The sequence below is a fragment of the Ptychodera flava genome, chromosome 2, assembly GCF_041260155.1.
Source record: "Ptychodera flava strain L36383 chromosome 2, AS_Pfla_20210202, whole genome shotgun sequence".
NCBI lineage: Eukaryota > Metazoa > Hemichordata > Enteropneusta > Ptychoderidae > Ptychodera > Ptychodera flava.
The window spans coordinates 12,477,650-12,498,154 of NC_091929.1; the positions used below are offsets into that span (position 1 = coordinate 12,477,650).

General features: G+C 38.8%; 2 protein-coding genes across 2 annotated transcripts in view; one reads left to right on the plus strand and one right to left on the minus strand.

The window, feature by feature from the left end:
* LOC139114700 (uncharacterized) overlaps positions 1–20,505 on the plus strand; it is a 426,568-nt gene that overhangs the window by 372,763 nt on the left and 33,300 nt on the right. The gene's annotated exons all lie outside the window — the stretch shown is intronic.
* Positions 675–2,550, minus strand: LOC139114682 (uncharacterized). Its single transcript, XM_070676551.1, has 4 exons — positions 2,198–2,550; positions 1,620–1,772; positions 1,326–1,416; positions 675–1,007 (listed from the first exon to the last, which is right to left on the minus strand). The coding sequence occupies exons 1-3, from the start codon at positions 2,540–2,542 to the stop codon at positions 1,414–1,416; spliced, it is 501 nt and encodes a 166-aa protein (XP_070532652.1). The 5' UTR covers positions 2,543–2,550; the 3' UTR covers positions 675–1,007; positions 1,326–1,413.

Consider the following 20,505-nt stretch of genomic DNA (forward strand, 5'->3'; position numbering starts at 1 on the left):
AAGGGATATTAGAAAAACTGAAATTTTCAACACCTAAAATGGTTACCATGGAAACATGGGGCAGTGAAATCGATATCATATTTGGTCTTTTCGACCCAAAATACCCTTATGGTGAAATTTTCACGGAAATTGAACCTATTATTATTCGTGTTATTATTTCTATATAATACTTTATTAATTATTATTACAAGTTTAGGGGCTATAAGTATTATATAGAAATGTAATAACACTAGTTCATTGAAGCTCTGGGAATTCTGAAAAAGAGGTGTTGTTTATTTTAATTTTGTCAAAAGGGGTGACTTCTAATTGTTGTACGTGCAGTGCAGAATTATACATAATACTGTACAGAGAGAGGGACATTATTAGGCCAAGGAGTAATTAAATGCTTGTCGGAAAAGTGACACTAAGCAGTTTAAAGCGATACCCAGCAGGCCCAGACTTTTAACTCGTGTGCGAACTTTATGGATACACATTCAATCGAAAGCCACAGAACAGTGCCACAAACGGCAAAAATTAGAGAGGCACCTTTTTCATCATATAGGCAGAAATCAATGTATTATTGCCTTATTTGTATTATACGGTGATTGTTTTAACAGCACAATGGCAAATTAACTGTAATGTTATTAAAAATTACTTCAAACCATAACATAAATGATCAAACAGGCACGTGCATATAGAATAAAACATTTTTTTTTATTTCTTGAAGTGACAAGACTCAAATAAATTACATGTACCGATAACAAAGTTTCGGGCAAACATCTTTTACAAACTCTCTGAATATCAAAAGTAACTTATCCCACAAAGTTGTATTTTAAAAAAGGGACAAATAAAGAGCTTTACAAAAAATATAGGAAACGAAAAGGAAAGGTACACAGAAACTGAAAAAATACAAATTGAAATGATCAAATACCTTTATTTTAAATACAATATGAAAATACAGACAAAATTAAAAAATGAGAAATACTTGAAATCAAATGGACACCTGCAACTGCCAGGGTCGTTGTATTCTGTAAATAGATAAGCAAAACAAGGTTATTTACATCTGTACTTGTTAGTATATATACTAAATCATAATGAAAGCATTTAGAAGTATTTCATTCTTATATTTTCATGCTAAAAATTCAACTTTTCCAATGATATTTCATGTAAGATAAAACTGAAGGAAGTTTCATTTGAACATGTGAAAACATCCTAAAATGGTAAGTCATCATTACATATACTGGTCCATGAACTGAGAATGCTAATATATTCATCTGACATTCTATTGCTTGTACTCTAAAGATTATGGCAGGCTGCAAATTTTGAAAATATTGGCTTATACAGACCACAAATGTGTGCAGCCTGTTCATTCAGCTATGGGCATATTCTTGCTGTGGTCCTGATGACGCTCTTGCACAACGTTTGAATGTTTTCTTACTGAAACACAAAAAATAAAAAAAGGATATGATAACTTTCTTTCAAAGAAGCAAACAGAGTTGTTTCACTGAAAGTAGGTCAAAATAATGTAGACGAAATACATAATAAATCTGACACTGAAAGCTTGAAAATCATGACAAGCAGAATACTGAACCTTTTACTGACTTTAGCAACAAAACAGTGTACAGTTGTAAAACACATACTTTACAGCACTTGTTCACATGATTTCCGATGAATGCCTGCCCGTGGTAAGAATGACGTCCAACACCAAATGACTGCAGAGCTTGGTCAATACCGCAGACTACAAAACCACATTGTTTTGGCAGTTTCGCTTCTACGTCTGTAGCTTCAGATATCTAAGAAAACAAAGATAAACACTGTGTTGTCTGGAAAGTATTGACTGCACTACAAATGTGCACAAGCCAAAATTCTGAAAATGCAGCATAGACATGACTGTGCACTTGAGATTGACAATGTTATTGCTTATCATCACAAAATGATCTTACTTCTGGTATCAATATGCCATTTTCAAAGATGAAGGAGACCCTCTGAGATCTCAGGTTGCTAGACAGGTTATCTGTGGGTGTTCTCACATGATACAGGCTAAACAAACATTACATGTTTATTTAACATGGCAACTATTCCAGTTTGATAAAAGTTTGACTTGGCTAGCAACTCACTGCCACTGAAATTAATTGCGTCTCACAAGATTTCAAAATTATCACAAAATCATGTATTTTTATTGTTAATGTAGTATGGTCTTCTATTAATAAATACTAACCTTCCTGTCAGCTTCTTCACTGAGTTCCTGCACTTTCTCCTGGGCTTTTTTAACTTTGCCCAAGGTCATTAGTGGCGGTCTGCCATCATCTTCACTGTTGTCGTCATCATCATCATCATTGTCACAGTCATCATCAGCAAGGAGAGCCTTTTCAACACTATCAGCCAAGGTCTTAGCTTCTTCTTGGAGTTCTTTCGCTTCACACTGTAATGTCTCGACTTGTTTCAACATGGCCACATATGTGTCAAATCCAGCAGGCTTCAGCACGGGTTCATCAATGTCATCATCTCTCTCCAGATTCGTGATGATCTTGATATCCAGTACTGCACAGCTAGCTTCCATCATGGTGAAAAACTTTTAACAGGACTGATGTGCAACCCTGGGACTGCAACCTGTGATAAAATATAAGGGTTAGCACATGTATCTTTTACTTTTAATGTATGACAATATCTTGTAACTTTCATACCTACCTATTTATGAAGAAAACACTACATAAAATATACAACAACTAGATTGATCACAAATGCTGACATATGTGCTGGCTTCATTGTCAACTTGTTTTCTCATATAGCTTCACTAATAAACTTCTATTTGTGCACACCGTTATGGACATAGTGGCATGCATACATGTAGATAGGTCACAGTGTGGTCTGTTGAACTGTCAGAGAAAGGTAAAGTGAACTGATTGAAACAGAACAGAGCTATATGTTTAGTTGGTCAATGGAAGCAAACAACATAGTGGATTGAATTGATTAGTACATACTCTGTGCAGTGGTACATTGAAAAGTGGCTTTCTGACACTATTGTAGTGCTGCATGGCATGCCTTAGGTTTCCACCAGTTGAAAGAAATTCACTGTGACATTTTCTGATATCATCAAGGTTTCTCATCTTCATTGATGACAATAGTTGTTCCTGCTTCAGCAACTGTGCTTGTTCCTTGCTGATCACACAGCATACGCAAAAATATTTCCCTAAATTATTTCAATGTGAGGAAGACAAGGAACAAAAACTGACATAATTACTTAAAAACCTTAGTAGGTATAGACATGACTGGTGTTCATGAAGTCAATTTGATGTGCATGTGTGAACTCTTGGAGAGGATGTACCTGTAATATGCAAACTTATCAATTTAAATATTTATTTCAAAGAAATTCATGGTTACTACATTTTGCATTGCCAGTATACATATTAATACTATGTGTAAGAATTCAATTGAGAAATAAACACAAGAATTTCTACAGAGGAAAACAATCATTTGTCAATAGCTTGCAAATATTTATCAAGATCTGACCCACTGTGTACCCCTTCCTTTAAATTTATCTGACTAATCAATGTTAGCTGTGAATGTCTTAAGTCAACGAAAAACTACAACAAATTATCATAATTGTGTTCTACAGCATATCATACACAATGCATGCTGATTATTAACAGACGCACAAATTGCAAACTGATAGGTCAAGGACGTACACATATAAATCATAGGTAAAACTGAAGTGTACACAATAAACTGCCTGTCCTGTCAGTGCCTCAACTTTTCTTATGTATAAATCATAGCATGCAAGTATACATTTCATACCATTTGGTCCAGACAATCCATAACTCTTGGCCAGATACTCATAATCTCCCATCATCCGTGCTAATAGTGTCTTGTCCCTGAAATAATTGTCCACACCATTCTAAATTAATGCCCATGTTTCTACACATCAATGCATTTTGTACATGCAAGAAAACAACTTTGCCTTTTGTACTATTTAATGTAGGTATCATATTTATGCTGCATAAGTTTGGTCAGATTTGCACATTGTTTTTCAGATTTTTGGATCAGCAGTATAATGCATGTATTAAACTTGAATAACCAATATGTATGTATCTTAAGTTCCAAATATTGTACCAAAATAGATATATGGTACAATCTGTTCATTGTTTAGTAAAACACAGTATGCATGTTTAGACTTACTTCCACTTTGTGCAATCCAGTTTGTCTACCTGACCTCTGTTAAAAGCTAAAGCTATTTCTAAATTGTAATAGGAATCAGGTGCTGCAAATGTACTCCAAATCACTGTATTATCTGCTACATTTGGATTGCTGATGTTAGCAACTTGGTAAACCATTCTCAGGGTTCCCTGACCCTTGTCCCCACCTAACTTTAAATTTCACTGGTAGGTATTGTACCATGCCAGGTAAGTTTGCTAGACCTGAAGACAAATATGAACAAGATGCAAAAACAACAGTAACACATATATTCAGTAATATGTGATAACAAGATTACTTATCCACAGTCTTTCTCTACATGATCATAATAGAGTTTGCACACAATCCCAAAAGTCTGACTGCAAGCCTGCTGTCCCAATATTAATACTCATGTGCTTATATAAGAGCATATAAGAACAATCTAGAACTTTTATTGACATGCTAATTACTGTTCTAAAATTCTCTCTCTTACACAACTAATTAAATTTCCAGAAAATTCCAAACATGACTTATTAAATTCATGGTTGTGAGGTCAAGAAGGACAGTGACCTTGATGAGTGTGGGGGAAAATGACCTGCATAACATACCTCACTTCCAATATTCACATGCCATGCCTTGAAGTAACGCCGTAATTTCCTCTTGCAGCCCATGTTGTTCCCATAGCAACTTCCAAATGAAGGCCAGCACCTGGAGGTATGTCAGAAGTGAGTCCCAAGATCTGGAGGATTTTCCTTCTTGTCCTTTTGTTGGTGTCTCACCTCCTCTCACTCAGCTGCAGCATCGCATCACCACCACTGACAATGTCTCTCCTCTGACTTAACTGCAACACCCTCTGACGTCTTGTCCTAGTGCTAGCTTCTGAGGTTGTTTTTCGTGGCTTTGGTGTATATGTTAACACAATAGCTGAAAAAAATCACACCAAAATTGAAAAACCAAGTTTATCTTTCAAAAGTATATGTGGGTGATAAATTCATGAAATTGGACTAGCTCATTACTTGATGAAATTAATTTGTTGAACCACTACCAGGTCACACATGTACTACAAAACCAAATAAATGTTATTACAAATACAAATTTACAAATTATCATATTCCATGATAACTTTATCAGAAGAATTTACTCCAAAATCTAACTGTATATTGATATGTGGGTATAGATCAGCAAGAGTAATGCAGGTAAAAACTCACCTGGCCCTTTGTTTTAACCTTTATCAAACTATCATCACTTCTGTTTGCTTCTATTTTTTTCTTGACAAGTGTTGTTGCCATTTCTTCATACTGTGGCAGCATATGCACCGCTGATACATTCTGCAACATAATTTCTGCGGCCTTCACTGCACATATATTGTTCTGCCTATCCCTTGATGTTTCATCATTTGATGTCTCGGTATTGATTGTGTCAGGAATGGGGACTGGAGTATGGTGGCTTCTGATGGAAATGGGCTCACTGACGAGAAGCAGTGGTCTCCAGCAATTGACTGGTAAACACACCGTTCCGTGTTGTGTTGCAGATCTTGCAGTGGCACACTGACTTACAACCGACATTCCCTAATCACATGTGACTGTGGCATTTGATAGCATGTTTGCAAAGGCAATGGGGGACTTACAATAGATTCACACATAATAGAGAGACGGCACACAGGACAGGATGAAGAAACTTGCAACCACTGACACAAACATTCAGCACAAAACACATGTGGTCCATCACACAAAAGTTGTATTGGTCCATCTATTATGTCTTTGCAAATGGGACACTCCATTTCTTCAATGAGATCATTGAACCTCTGTCTCTGCAAGGGAATGAATCTTCTCATCTTTTTTCCTGCCCTCTGTTTTACAGCTGCTGTTAGATTTGTACTGCCATGAGTTTCACTCTGTAGTTTCCCCGTCTTTCTGTCTCTTGCCAGTGATACCAGAAATGTCACTGCCTTGGTATTGACTTGGTCTGGCCCTGTTTTTACTGTCTTTCTTTTTCTTTCCTGCCTTACACAATGCATCACACACCGCACATCTCCGTACTCTACAGTGTCTGACCATTTCACTAAGTGTGTCCCTGGCCGATAGGTTTTGTTATTGCTTTCTGCCTGCTGCCATGAAGCAATGACTCTCTTACAGAGACAACAAAAATTGGACGGGTGAACATCAGAATGTCTTCACTAAAACTGTACTCTGAAACAATTCTTTAACTCCACGATAAAATTGGAGCATGGATAACTTGTGCCATTTATTGTCCGTGCACAAATACGACACCGGTTTTTTAGCACACGAGCATGAAATTCGAATGACATTTTCACAGTCTAGGCCAACAGACGATTGAAAAACAACTTGCACGACTACAGTGTCTGCAGAATGCCGCGGCGAGGTTAGTTTCTCGTACGCGCAAATTCGATCATGTCACACCCGTTCTCAAAGATTACATTGGTTACCGGTAGAGGCTCGCATCAGATTTAAAATTTTGTTGCTAACATTCAAATTATCCATGGAAATGCACCTATTTATCTGAGAGATTTATTAGATTTATTGTACCAGCTAGAGACCTGCGATCACGTGACAAATTATGTTTAACCAAGCCCCGTGGCAATTTTAACAAGACATATGGACAGAGAGCGTTTTCAGTATGTGCACCCTTACTATGAATGATTTGCCATTTGAAATTAAGACTGCCAGAAGTGTAGATAGGTTTAAGCGCAATTTGAAAACCCATCTTTTTTACTCAGTTTTATGTGTAATTTTCTGTTTTAATTTTCTTGTGTGGTTGTACTTTTAAATTATTTTATCCAGCTATGTACAATACACTGAGACGTACGTGTAGTGCATTTTAAACAATTTTAATAATAATAATAATAATAAAAGGCGCCAGAAAATATGCCAGTGTGTAAACAAACCCGTTACCAGGGAGACATGCGTGATGGTCCGAAAAACTATGCTCAACTGCAACGCACATATGGACGTAAATAAAAAACCCACACGCATAAAAAATAACCCATGACAAATCACGCCATGAAATGTACAGATTAAATCACTGCGGACACGGTGAAATCGGTTTCAATCTTGTTAAAATTGATTTACTTAAAATCTGAACCTCGTAAATTACACAACACATTAATGAAAATACTTACAGACCGCCATGCTTTAGGGGAGAACCATTTGATTTCTGGGGGGGTGTATGGAGGATTTTGAGAAAAAAAAATTTGTCGCCAGGTGAGATAGAAGAAAAAAAAATTGATCCTGCCATGGCCTGAGAAAAAAAAAATTGTCATAACAGACAGAAGTGAAAAAAAAAATTGTCACAATGCACCAGAAATTAGCAAAATTTGGAAACCCTATTCTCATGTATTCTTTGCCGGCGCGCCGCCATAGGCGGCGCAAATGTTTTTACCACAAGCAATTCTTATGTTTTTTTCCTAGCACTTATGATATAAGCATGCACTACATAGGTCTACTTTACACCTCAGTGCACTCAATGTTTTCCTTCCCTTTTCTGACCCAAGAAATCATATTTCAGGATTTCTGTTGCAATATCTCAATGGCATAGGCACTATCTAAAGGGGACTTTTTGACTTCTGTAAATTGTGAAAATTTTAAAACACAAGACAGGAGTCAATAAACTAGTGTTAAAATCAATATAGTATTCTCTCAATATAAATATATTAGGAAGATGTACAAGTTGACAATGAAAAATTGAGGAACAACAAATGTAATGAAATACAAGGGAGAGGGTCACTAAAAAAATTGAAAACTTCAGGGGGCGTTACTCAAAATGTGGAGAGGAAGAAGGGGGACGGGTTACTCAATTTATTTTGGTGAAATAAATTGAAACACATCTCAGATTGCACCATTGCACACATCCATTTCTCAAAATTTTCAATGCGAGAGGGGGGCACCCCCTCTCGTGCTCTCCTCCCTTGGCTCTTCTAACAGTGTTACTGGTAAAAGACAAATTTAAAATACCTATCGGATTGCACTACACTGCACGTGGCGCACATCAATTTCTCAAAATTTTCACAGGATCTAGGACAAAACTGAACTGTTGTGAATTCATCCTTTATTATCACAGAGACATGTTTTCATTTACCTCACTTCAATGACCATTTTGACAGTTAAACATACCATATTCATGCTTTTCATTAGAAGCTGGCAGCTGGAGAAATGACACAAGAAGGTCACAAATTTTCCGTTCCTGTATATTTATTTATCTTCAGTCTCTGGCAAACAGAACTGTTTTTCACAAATTGTATTGTCATCGTTTGGTTGTTGAATATTGTGACACAAACACTGATCATGCATAAAATGTAAAAAATATTGCAGTGATCAATGTCATTTTCAAACAGTTTTACCAAATGCAAAATAACCTGAAACTCCTCTCAGATTGCACCATTAAACACATCAATTTCCCAAAATTTCCAATACGAGAGGGGGAACCCCCTCTCGTGCTCTCCCCCTTGAGGTGTTCTAACAGTTTCACTTAGTAAAAAATTAAAAAACCCCTCTCAGATCGCACCAGACTGCACCATTGCACACATCAATATCTTAAACTTTCCATGCAAGATACGGGAAAGCCCCTGTGACACTTTCCCCCTAAGCCTCTCACGTGTTCTCCCCCTGTACTTTAAAATTCTGCCCGGTCAGATATCCTAGTGAAAACCTTGTCATAATACCCATCCAAATTAAACAATATACTATATGGTTAGATACTGCGTGAGCTTTTATATCTTTATTTTATTGTGACTTGCAATTTCATTTTGATGGGTTCACCTTTTTTGAACCATCATGAGATAACTGATGATAGTCTAGCAGAGTACATCAGGATTTCAAAGGTCTTTACTGTTAAATTGCTGTATTTTGTAAATTTTACAAATACATGTATTTGTATTTAACTTTTCTAAGTGGGGGGGATCAGTCAAAATTTCAGAGTTAGAGAGGGGAGTTACTCAAATTCATCATGGTTGACGGGGGGGGGGGTGTGTCCCTTGAAATTTCTGAGTTTCAGGCCGTAAATAATGACGGCTCCCTTATATACAACGCATCACAAACTTGATGACAAAGAAAAAAAAATTTGCATTGCTACTCCATTTGAAAAAAAAAATTGAAGCAGCTCTGACAGTTGAAAAAAAAAATTGCTGTCACTGTGACAGGAAAAAAAAATTGCTCCCATACCCTTTTCCTCCATACCCCCCCCCCCAAAATCAAATGGTTCTCCCCGTAGTTATCAAGTTGTCCGTGCTTAGTTGGTTCCCTGACCCATTTCCCGGTAGAGGGCGTCGTGGGAAAATATAGGGTCAGGTACTGGGTAGCCATCTTGAACAGAATTTTGTTCAAGATGGCGGAGGTTAGTCACCTGACAGAACATGCTACATCAAATATGGCTGCACCATGAAAACGCCGGTCAAAATTCGACTGGATCAGAATTATGTTCGAACACTACTGGTATCCGAACCAAAAACATTGGCACACGAGACGGGAAACATAAACTGAAAGGATTAATCCAGAAGTACGGGGAAATAGAGGTGATTGAAGGCTGGCTGTGATATCGCAGCAGTACTTGTGGCGTTATCGAACGCGCTAGGGTCATTGAGGTCATCGCCGACTGTGGCGTGACCCAATGACCAGAGCACGTTCGATACACGCCACAAGTACTGCTGCGATATCACAGCTAATTGAAAGCAAACTTTGTTGGAACTGTGAACGACGATTGATTTGATGAATAGAATGGTGCCCGAATTTCGTGAAAAATGCCAGGCATCATGTAGACGTTCTAAAAGTATCAAGAGGTGTGCTAAATCACAGTTGCTAAATCATGGAGGTAAAAGTCTTTCTTTCTACCTCCACGGCTTTGTGGTACAAACAAGAAGTTGGTGTCAAGTGAGCCTGAAAGTGCGAAACCCAAGAAACATGAGAAAAAGTTACAAGTGTTACTTTCATCCAATCACAGCTAGTTTTATTTTAACCCAATAGCGTCCATGTTACATTAGCCGGTACCTGACCCTATATTTCCCCACGCCCTCTACCGGGGAAATGGGTCAGGGAACCAGACTAGTCCGTGCTAAGAAACTTCTCCTGCAAATGTCGCGAGGTCAAAGGTAAACTAGCGATAAACATCCAGCTATGTTGAGTATGCCACCTTATTAATTGAGAACAGCTTTCAATATCACATTTGAATGCATTTTTTAAATGATTATGGGTCAGAATTCGAGGAACAACACGCGCACGGCGAGCGATCGTCTCGGTATACGTATGCACACAATACGATGGCCGCCATCACTGAGAGTGCGTTCGGCAGTTCGTTATTTGTTTGCTCAACCTAAGTTGCCAAGTCTAGTCGGCCGCGCCGGAAGCAAACACATGTGACGTATCTGCCAGTATGAGCATGCGCAATTGAGCCTGGGAGCGCGGAGAATGTATATAGTACCGTAGAACTGTCTCGCGCTATCATGTCGTTCAGCTATAAAATGTGTGCATGTTAACAGAAACTGGAATTACTGCAGAGAATACTTTCCAGGACATCACATGTAAGTCTCTTAGGTACCAAGGAGGACGTTTAGGAAATCCTTTCAGAAAGTTCACGCAGTCTGTGGCCATTTTGTGGAGTATATATGTACCTGCACTGGCTGCAGCGTATACAGTATTTCTACTGTACAGTGCACATATTGCCGGAACATTAGCTGTGATATCGCAGCGGTACTTTTGGCGTGTATCGAACGCGCTCGGGTCATTGGGGTCATCGCCGGGACTGTGGCGATGACCCCAATGACCCGAGCGCGTTCGATACACGCCACAAGTACCGCTGCGATATCACAGCTACCGGAACAAATGCGATGGAATTTTGCGTTTCACGTCGTTCAATCATTCAGATGGAAATACCGCCCTTCTCAAAACTTGAAAAAAAAGGGTGACAGACTTTGGAATGCTAACTCTTGTATATCAAGAATGACGTAATTTAATGAGAAGATATTTGTATTCGAGCATGGCTACAGTTTTTGATTCGAGAACTCTCATCATGGACCGTGGTTGTATTCAACAATCGAGAGGGCTAGGGTGAGTCGAAGTTTTTCCTATGTCCATGTAGCACTTGTGCAAAAATAAGCGAATCCATGTGCCTTTGGCAAATCAGTAAATGCATTTTCACCAAGCTGAAAGGTTGAAAGATGCGTCCGTCACTTTGGGACGAGCTAGATAAATGCAGTCAAACCAAACTGGGCACAGAAATTTGCCATAATATGACATTGTTCTGGAAATAGTTACCATGGCAACTCGAAACATTAAATAAGTCTGGTTTTTGTGTTCTCTGACCCGAACACCCCCAATAGATATTTTCATATCAATCAAAGTAACGTTTCATGGGATATTAGAAAAACTGAAATTTTCAACCCTAAAATGGTTACCATGGAAACATGGGGCAGTGAATTCGATATCATATTTGGTCTGTTCGACCCAAAATACGCATATGATGAAATTTTCACAGAAATTGAACCTATTATTATTCGCGTTATTATTTCTATATAATACATATATTAATTATTAGTGCATCTTGCTTTCTAATACTAAATTCTCATAGAGGAAACAGAAAAGTATCAGGAACTTGTCATGCTTTTCATATGAACTGCAGATTTCATAATGATTAGTACACTTTGCAAAACAGACTTCCAATTTACAGACATCAAGATATATCTGACATATATCTCTGATATATTAATTTACTGCCGAAGGGCGCGCCTAAAAATATTAACATACAGATATCTCTTATGTATATACATATCTGATATATGAAAGTCATGCAGCTGAAGGGCATGCTGAAAAATATTGTTTGATATTTTAAAGAAATGTGCCCGAAGGGCGCGCCGAAAAATGTTAAACATACAGGTATCTCAGATATATATATGTCGAGCTGATATATTAAAGTTTGCACTAGGACAGAGCTCTGAAAAATGTGTATTATTATTATTATTATAGTTACGCGCCATAGAGCGCGCGGAAAATGCAACTGAATGATGAAATTTGTGGCTAGCACAATGAATTTTTCGCAAGTATGAGCAATGTCGAAATTAAAAAACACACATCCTACTCCCTATTGGGCATTTCAAAAACATGGTGATCCCCCCTATCACTAAAGTCAAAAACAGAGTGACCCCCTCCCTGAATCCACCCCCCCCCCCCCCGGCCGAAGAAACTGACCAGTCCCTAAAAATAGGGGAAATGGGGTTTTCTTGACATTTAAATCAAGAAGTGTGCATCTAACAATTATTAATAGCAGTTTGCAGTGGTCTGATCTGTCACGTTTACTCTACACCACTTCTGTGTGGAGCTAGGTGAGGTGCGATGATGTCCTTTGGACGTACACACAGGTACCGACTACTACTAATATTTTCAAACAGGAATTTACCGCCCAAGTTTAAGCATCTGTGTATACTCCAAAATTGACCAATTGTTTGTGATTTATAGGTTTAAATGTTCATCTCCCGAGGTGACCCCGGCTTATTAACCTTACCAGTCGTGCACGTCATCAGGCCATAGTCCGGCAGCTGGTGGAGTAAACTTGGCTTTTTCGTCATAAGTTTTTTTTCCTCTGTGGATTTTGTTTCTGGAGCCCATAAATATATGAAATATTGTTACTGGCTCTCTGTCAGCATGGGCAATTTGAATATATTGACATAATGAAAATAGCTACCAACTTATTACATTTTGTCCTAGAAATGGGATTCTAATAGTCTGTAGATATTGTGTAATAATTTCGCTGCTATGTGTATTCACGAAGACTTCGCTTAAAAAATCAGAAGATATTTACCACTGAGTCATTAGTATGGTTATGCTAGTTCTATTTTAGCCGGGAGAGGCTAGCTGTATGGCCCTCTTTGTAATGAAGAACAAACCACTTTGTTTTATGCAGCTATTTCTCATCTCGACCCTATAGGAGCTTGGAGTATAGCTCTGCATGGCAGGGATGTGTTTACCAGCGTTATACGGTGGTGGGAGGCCTATAGCGCGCGGTAACACACAGCCCTGCCATGCAGAATAACGGGTAAGCCTAATTCACGTGCCACGTGCCGCGTGCCACGAGCCAGAAGTAGGTGCATTTTCACTCCAATTTAATTCATTGATTCATTTTCATGAATAAATCAACATTCGAACTTCAACGCCGCCTTCTAAATGCATGAACTGGGGACCAGCGAATGACCAGCGAATTCTGTGCATATGCAGAAAGGGACTCGAGAGGAATTATAGGGATGAGGGTCTGAGTCAGTATTTTTCAAAATCACACTGCACGTAAATTTGTATTAGGCTTACCTCAGAGTTACTTGGAATACGCCATTTGGTTACTTTGCTGCACTTAGGGCTCTCATCAGCGCCGCCCAAATAGTTTCATGCAGCATGCATTGCTTTATCCACATTGGAATGAGATCTCTCCAAAATGCGCGGGGAAGGCCGAGTGGAAGCGCGCAGTGTAGTTGGCTAACCGAGACTGGTGCATCAGACTTTCCTATTAAATACGCACAAAATGCGTTGATAGCCAGGCATAGATGCTGCCATCACATTAACCTTGCCGTTGTTGCAGTCAATTACTCTATGCGTCTGGTCTGATAGTAGCTTTTCCAGACTACGAAAGCAAAGCACGTATGACATATTCTCCCGACTCGATCAGTACTTAGGGAGCGTTCAGTTTTTACGGCCTGGGGGGGGGGGTGGCGGCAAAATCTTGTCGCCGGTGTTCAAAAAAATATAGACCCCCTGTATTTTTTCGTGAAAAAAAGATGACCTCCCCTTTGTCAGACGAAAAAATTTGATGAACTCCCCCCCCCCACTGAAAAATAACCAAAACCCATATGTCAAATTTACCCGCATGGTTTGGATTTGAACTCCGGTACGCGGCGCACTTTATTCGTGTAGCAGAGATGCCAGTGCACAAACTTCTCAGCCACATCCATTGAAACGTCTGTTAATTAGGACGACTGTAAGGCAATTTTTACTTCATTTCCATAGACAACTTATGTCTATTGACATTGTATAAAGTAAACTTTATTTGAGTGGTTCGCCAAAGGCAGCCCCCGGTTAAGAGGGTCATGGGCCATTACGTAAAGTCAACTTTATTCTAGTGGGCCACCAAAGGTGGCCCGTCAAAGGGTCGAACAGGCTATTGCATAAAGTAAACTTTACTGAGACAGGGCTGCTGAAGGCGTGCGCCATTAAGATTGCCATGGGGTATTACATAAAGTCAATTTAGTGTAATGGGCCGCCGCAGGCAGCCCGCCGGTAAAGAGGGTCGATCATGGTCATTGCATGAAGTAAACCTAATTGGAGTGGGCCGCCAAAGGCGTCTGCCTGTTAAGAGGGTCATGGGTAATACATAATGTATTTTATTGTAGTGGGCCACCGAAGGCGGCCCGCCGGTAAAGAGGGTCGATCATGGCCATGGCATAACGTGAACTTTATTGATGGTATTATGTTTTTGAAAATGTAGTGACCCCCCCCCCTTTCCTTACCTGTGAAAAAGCGATGACCCCCCTTCGCGGATTCCAAAATTACGATGACCTCCCCTTTGTCAGACGAAAAATTTGATGAACTCCCCCCCCCCCCCCACTGAAAAATAACCAAAACCCATATGTCAAATTTACCCGCATGGTTTGGATTTGAACTCCGGTACGCGGCGCACTTTATTCGTGTAGCAGAGATGCCAGTGCACAAACTTCTCAGCCACATCCATTGAAACGTCTGTTAATTAGGACGACTGTAAGGCAATTTTTAACTTCATTTCCATAGACAACTTATGTCTATTGACATTGTATAAGTAAACTTTATTTGAGTGGTTCGCCAAGGCAGCCCCCCGGTTAAGAGGGTCATGGGCCATTACGTAAAGTCAACTTTATTCTAAAGGTGGCCCGCCGGTTAAAGAGGCTATTGCATAAAGTAAACTTTACTGGACAGGGCTGCTGAAGGCGTGCGCCATTAAGATTGCCATGGGGTATTACATACATGACATAAAGTCAATTTAGTGTAATGGCCGCCGCAGGCAGCCCGCCGGTAAAGAGGGTCGGATCATGGTCATTGCATGAAGTAAACCTAATTGGAGTGGGCCGCAAAAGGCGTCTGCCTGTTAAGAGGGTCATGGGTAATACATAATGTATATTTATTGTAGTGGGCCACCGAAGGCGGCCCGCCGGTAAAGAGGGTCGATCATGGCATGGCATAAAGTGAACTTTATTGATGGTATTATGTTTTTGAAAATGTAGTGACCCCCCCCCCCCCCACCCCTTTCCTACCTGTGAAAAAGCGATGACCCCCCTTCGCGGATTCCAAAATTACGATGACCCCCCCCCGGCCGTAAAAACTGAACGGGCCTTATACAAGATACCTTTCGTGTAGCTTATCTGCTTATCAGACAGGAATCAGGTCTATATACATGTTGCAAAACGCAAGACCGTAAAAATGGACTCCAATTATATTCAAATCTCGTTTTTACTTGAAATGTTGGACTAGTTGGATAGTTGTTTTAAAGTTTTAGCTCGATGGGACTGATCCAAGAGATGTTAGCAACGTGGGACTGGTCCCATATTTTCGCAATCTGGAGCTGGTTCAACATTGTTCCTTGTATAAGGTCGGATTGTCAGTCAAGAGATTTTGTTTTTGTATTCTCTGACACTGTTCAAAGTGTTGAGTGTTCAGCGATCGGGTGTATGGGCAGAAGAATGGGGCAAAGAAGCAGTAAACAACATGTAAGTGGTAACAAAAATCCAATAGCAATATTGAAAATATAAGGTCAATCTAAAGTTTAGTTTTGTAATCTAGGTGAAGCTTTATCTTCACTTCAGGTTGTTGTTATCAGATTGTCATGCCACGGAAGAAAAAATACCGTCAAGGACAGTGTGCTCACATTCGGTTTGAATTGGTCAATTCGAGAAATATTTAAACCAGGAAAAACAAGAATGACAAAAGCAAACAAGGTCTCGAACTTAGGTACTGGAGATCATCTTTATGAACATGCATGTCAACTTCTGTAGCAATGGGACAAGCAGATCCTAAATACATAAGCAAATGTCAACAACAAAAAATAGCCAGAGAAGGCTTGATAAAAAGAAAAGGTGGGAGTGGGTAAAAAAATGTACAAGGGATCTGGTAAGAAAGTAATGCTACCTCATCAATCTTATAGACCCTACTCCCTACTGAATATCAAATGTTCCATCCTTGGTATTACATAACGCCAGATGACAGGAAATGTATTTACAACCTTGGGGAGTTTTAATTAATGCCATGAGTGTTATCATTCTAATGTAAACAGCACTTAAGTTAGTTACAGATAGTGAAATGCCTTCCACTGTGGGCGGTGATTACAACATCTGGAATTATCCTGGATCCAAATTTCTCATCAGTTCTTGTGTGTCTTACATAGAAGTAGTTGCAAAAATTGGTCCGCAATGTAAAAATTCACCTCAGCTTTGTTTTCTGGATCAAATTTTCCTACAAATTGATACCAAATATGACAAAATTATGTTCACAGCCTTCGAAACTATCTCACAACATATACTGGGTTGGTGTAGGTCATTTAAGGTCACAAACTGAGAAAATTACCTAAAATATACAAATTGGGTGTTTCCCAACACTTTGCGCAGAAAATTTATCTAATAACATCCCTCGGGACTTTATACCAAATTACAAAGCTATCAAAACAGGTAATTTGAGAACAAGTTTTCTTGACCAAAAATGACAATATTGTCTTAAAAATACAAATTTGTATATTTCAGGACAACTTCCACATATCTAACTATTGTTATCTCTGTACGTCTGTGTACCAAATATAAAAGCTGTCTGTCCAGGGGTTTTAAAAAGAAAATACGTACTGTTTAAGATTTTTTGACCAAAAATGACAAAATTACTCCAAAATAGTAATTTTCCCAATTTTGTCATAGTTTCAACAAATTAGAAGAAAAACACCTTGCAAAGATCCCACCAAAATTTGAAGACGATTGGGCTGGCGGTTTCAGAGAAGAATAATTTTTACTGAAAATGAGAAAAATCACCAAAAAATTCAGCAAAAATACAAAATTAAGGATATCTTCACAATATTCATAAAACTGTATAAGGTTCACCTAAGGTACTTGCACACAAATTTTCAAAGCAATCAAAACAGCAGTTCTCGAGATATTAATTCTTGACCATTTTCACATTTTGTAAGCTAATTTGCATAATTTTGGCAATGCAGACTTCATTTGAAAAAAATCCCATCTATAGCCCAGGATGCATCCATACACCAAATACCCACGTACATACATACATACATACATACATACATACATACATACAGACGCCATCGACTTCAGCTTATATGATAAACTCACATTGGTATAACCAAATGTGAGCTAAAAAATTAAGATACAAAATTTAATTTATTTTTCGATTCAAATGACGATATGGCCCCCGTTTTCTGAATTGTGCTATTGAAAACGGACAAAGGACAGTACGCCCATTGACAAAGGAAAAAAACAAGGATGTGGATTGATAATATCACTTTTTTTTTATCTTACAGATATCCGCATACATGGTGTTCTCCGCTGTTTACAACCTATTCCAATTCTTACAATTCTGCATGGACACTGATCATCAGTCAGGATTCCAGTGCAGTTCGGTACTTTTTAGTATACAATAACGACAGAAATATTACATTTTTATCAACAATATTCATAATCATAAATTTATTAATAAATTTTCACACTTTTGTCATGACTAATAATGCCTTGTGGCCCTGTGGTGCAACATGAATAATTTGAGTTTGCTGGATCAATCCTATCAGTTGATACAGTGCATTCGTTTTCGCATTTTCCATGATTCTGCCTGGATATTCCGTGCACAGATGCCTCGGTCTACTGGATTACTGTAAGCTGGGATTAACTACTCTATGGAGACACTCTGTCGTCCTCTGAGACACGTATTGGTTACATAGCGGTATTGGATTAGTGTGAATCACGTGATGGAGGGACCATGGTTCAATGAACGGAGGATAAAGTTATATCCGACTTCACTAGCTCTCACCATAGACCTCATCGTCGTAAACCACGCCCTCTTCGGCGAGTCTTATCACCCAACGCCGAAAAGGCATAGTGAGTGCGTAGTAATCGGACGTCGTATTGGAATGTGATTATAGGGGCTAAATATTGATATTTTGAAACTTCAAACCCTCGTTTTTCAATTTCGATGTGTTGAGAAAACTGTTTGTAAAGATTTTGTGATAAATTAGTTACGTTCAACCCATGGACGACGCAACTATTTTCGACGTGTTGGTGCTACATCGGATATGGGCTGTCGCTGTGTGTTGCTTTAGATCGTACGGTTGTTAACTTAGGGGAGAACCATTTGATTTTGGGGGGGGGGGGTTATGGAGGAAATGGGTATGGGAGCAATTTTTTTTTTCCTGTCACAGTGACAGCAATTTTTTTTTTCTACTGTCAGAGCTGCATCAATTTTTTTTTTCAAATGGAGTAGCAATGCAAATTTTTTTTTCTTTGTCATCAAGTTTGTGATGCGTTGTATATAAGGGAGCCGTCATTATTTACGGCCTGAAACTCAGAAATTTCAAGTGACACCACCCCCCCCCCCCCCGTCAACCATGATGAATTTGAGTAACTCCCCTCTCTAACTCTGAAATTTTGACTGATCCCCCCACTTAGAAAAGTTAAATACAAATACATGTATTGTAAAATTTACAAAATACAGCAATTTAACATTAAAGACCTTTGAAATCCTGATGTACTCTGCTAGACTATCATCAGTTATCTCATGATGGTTCAAAAAAGGTGAACCCATCAAAATGAAATTGCAAGTCACAATAAAATAAAGATATAAAAGCTCACGCAGTATCTAACCATATAGTATATTGTTTAATTTGGATGGGTATTATGACAGGGTTTTCACTAGGATATCTGACCGGGCAGAATTTTAAAGTACAGGGGGAGAACACGTGAGAGGCTTAGGGGGAAAGGAAAGTGTCACAGGGGCTTTCCCGTATCTTGCATGGAAAGTTTAAGATATTGATGTGTGCAATGGTGCAGTCTGGTGCGATCTGAGAGGGGTTTTTTAATTTTTTTACTAAGTGAAACTGTTAGAACACCTCAAGGGGGAGAGCACGAGAGGGGGTTTCCCCTCTCGTATTGGAAATTTTGGGAAATTGATGTGTTTAATGGTGCAATCTGAGAGGAGTTTCAGGTTATTTTGCATTTGGTAAAACTGTTTGAAAATGACATTGAACACTGCAATATTTTTACATTTTAAGCATGATCAGTGTTTGTGTCACAATATTCAACAACCAAACGATGACAATACAATTTGTGAAAAACAGTTCTGTTTGCCAGAGACTGAAGATAAATAAATATACAGGAACGGAAAATTTGTGACCTTCTTGTGTCATTTCTCCAGCTGCCAGCTTCTAATGAAAAGCATGAATATGGTATGTTTAACTGTCAAAATGGTCATTGAAGTGAGGTAAATGAAAACATGTCTCTGTGATAATAAAGGATGAATTCACAACAGTTCAGTTTTGTCCTAGATCCTGTGAAAATTTTGAGAAATTGATGTGCGCCACGGTGCAGTGTAGTGCAATCCGATAGGTATTTTAAATTTGTCTTTTACCAGTAACACTGTTAGAAGAGCCAAGGGGGGGGAGAGCACGAGAGGGGGTGCCCCCCTCTCGCATTGAAAATTTTGAGAAATGGATGTGTGCAATGGTGCAATCTGAGATGTGTTTCAATTTATTTCGCCAAAATAAATTGAGTAACCCGTCCCCCTTCTTCCTCTCCACATTTTGAGTAACGCCCCCTGAAGTTTTCAATTTTTTTAGTGACCCTCTCCCTTGTATTTCATTACATTTGTTGTTCCTCAATTTTTCATTGTCAACTTGTACATCTTCCTAATATATTTATATTGAGAGAATACTATATTGATTTTAACACTAGTTTATTGACTCCTGTCTTGTGTTTTAAAATTTTCACAATTTACAGAAGTCAAAAGTCCCCTTTAGATAGTGCCTATGCCATTGAGATATTGCAACAGAAATCCTGAAATATGATTTCTTGGGTCAGGAAAGGGAAGGAAAACATTGAGTGCACTGAGGTGTAAAGTAGACCTATGTAGTGCATGCTTATATCATAAGTGCTGGAAAAAAACATAAGAATTGCTTGTGGTAAAAACATTTGCGCCGCCTATGGCGGCGCGCCGGCAAAGAATACATGAGAATAGGGTTTCCAAATTTTGCTAATTTCTGGTGCATTGTGACAATTTTTTTTTTTCACTTCTGTCTGTTATGACAATTTTTTTTTCTCAGGCCATGGCAGGATCAATTTTTTTTTCTTCTATCTCA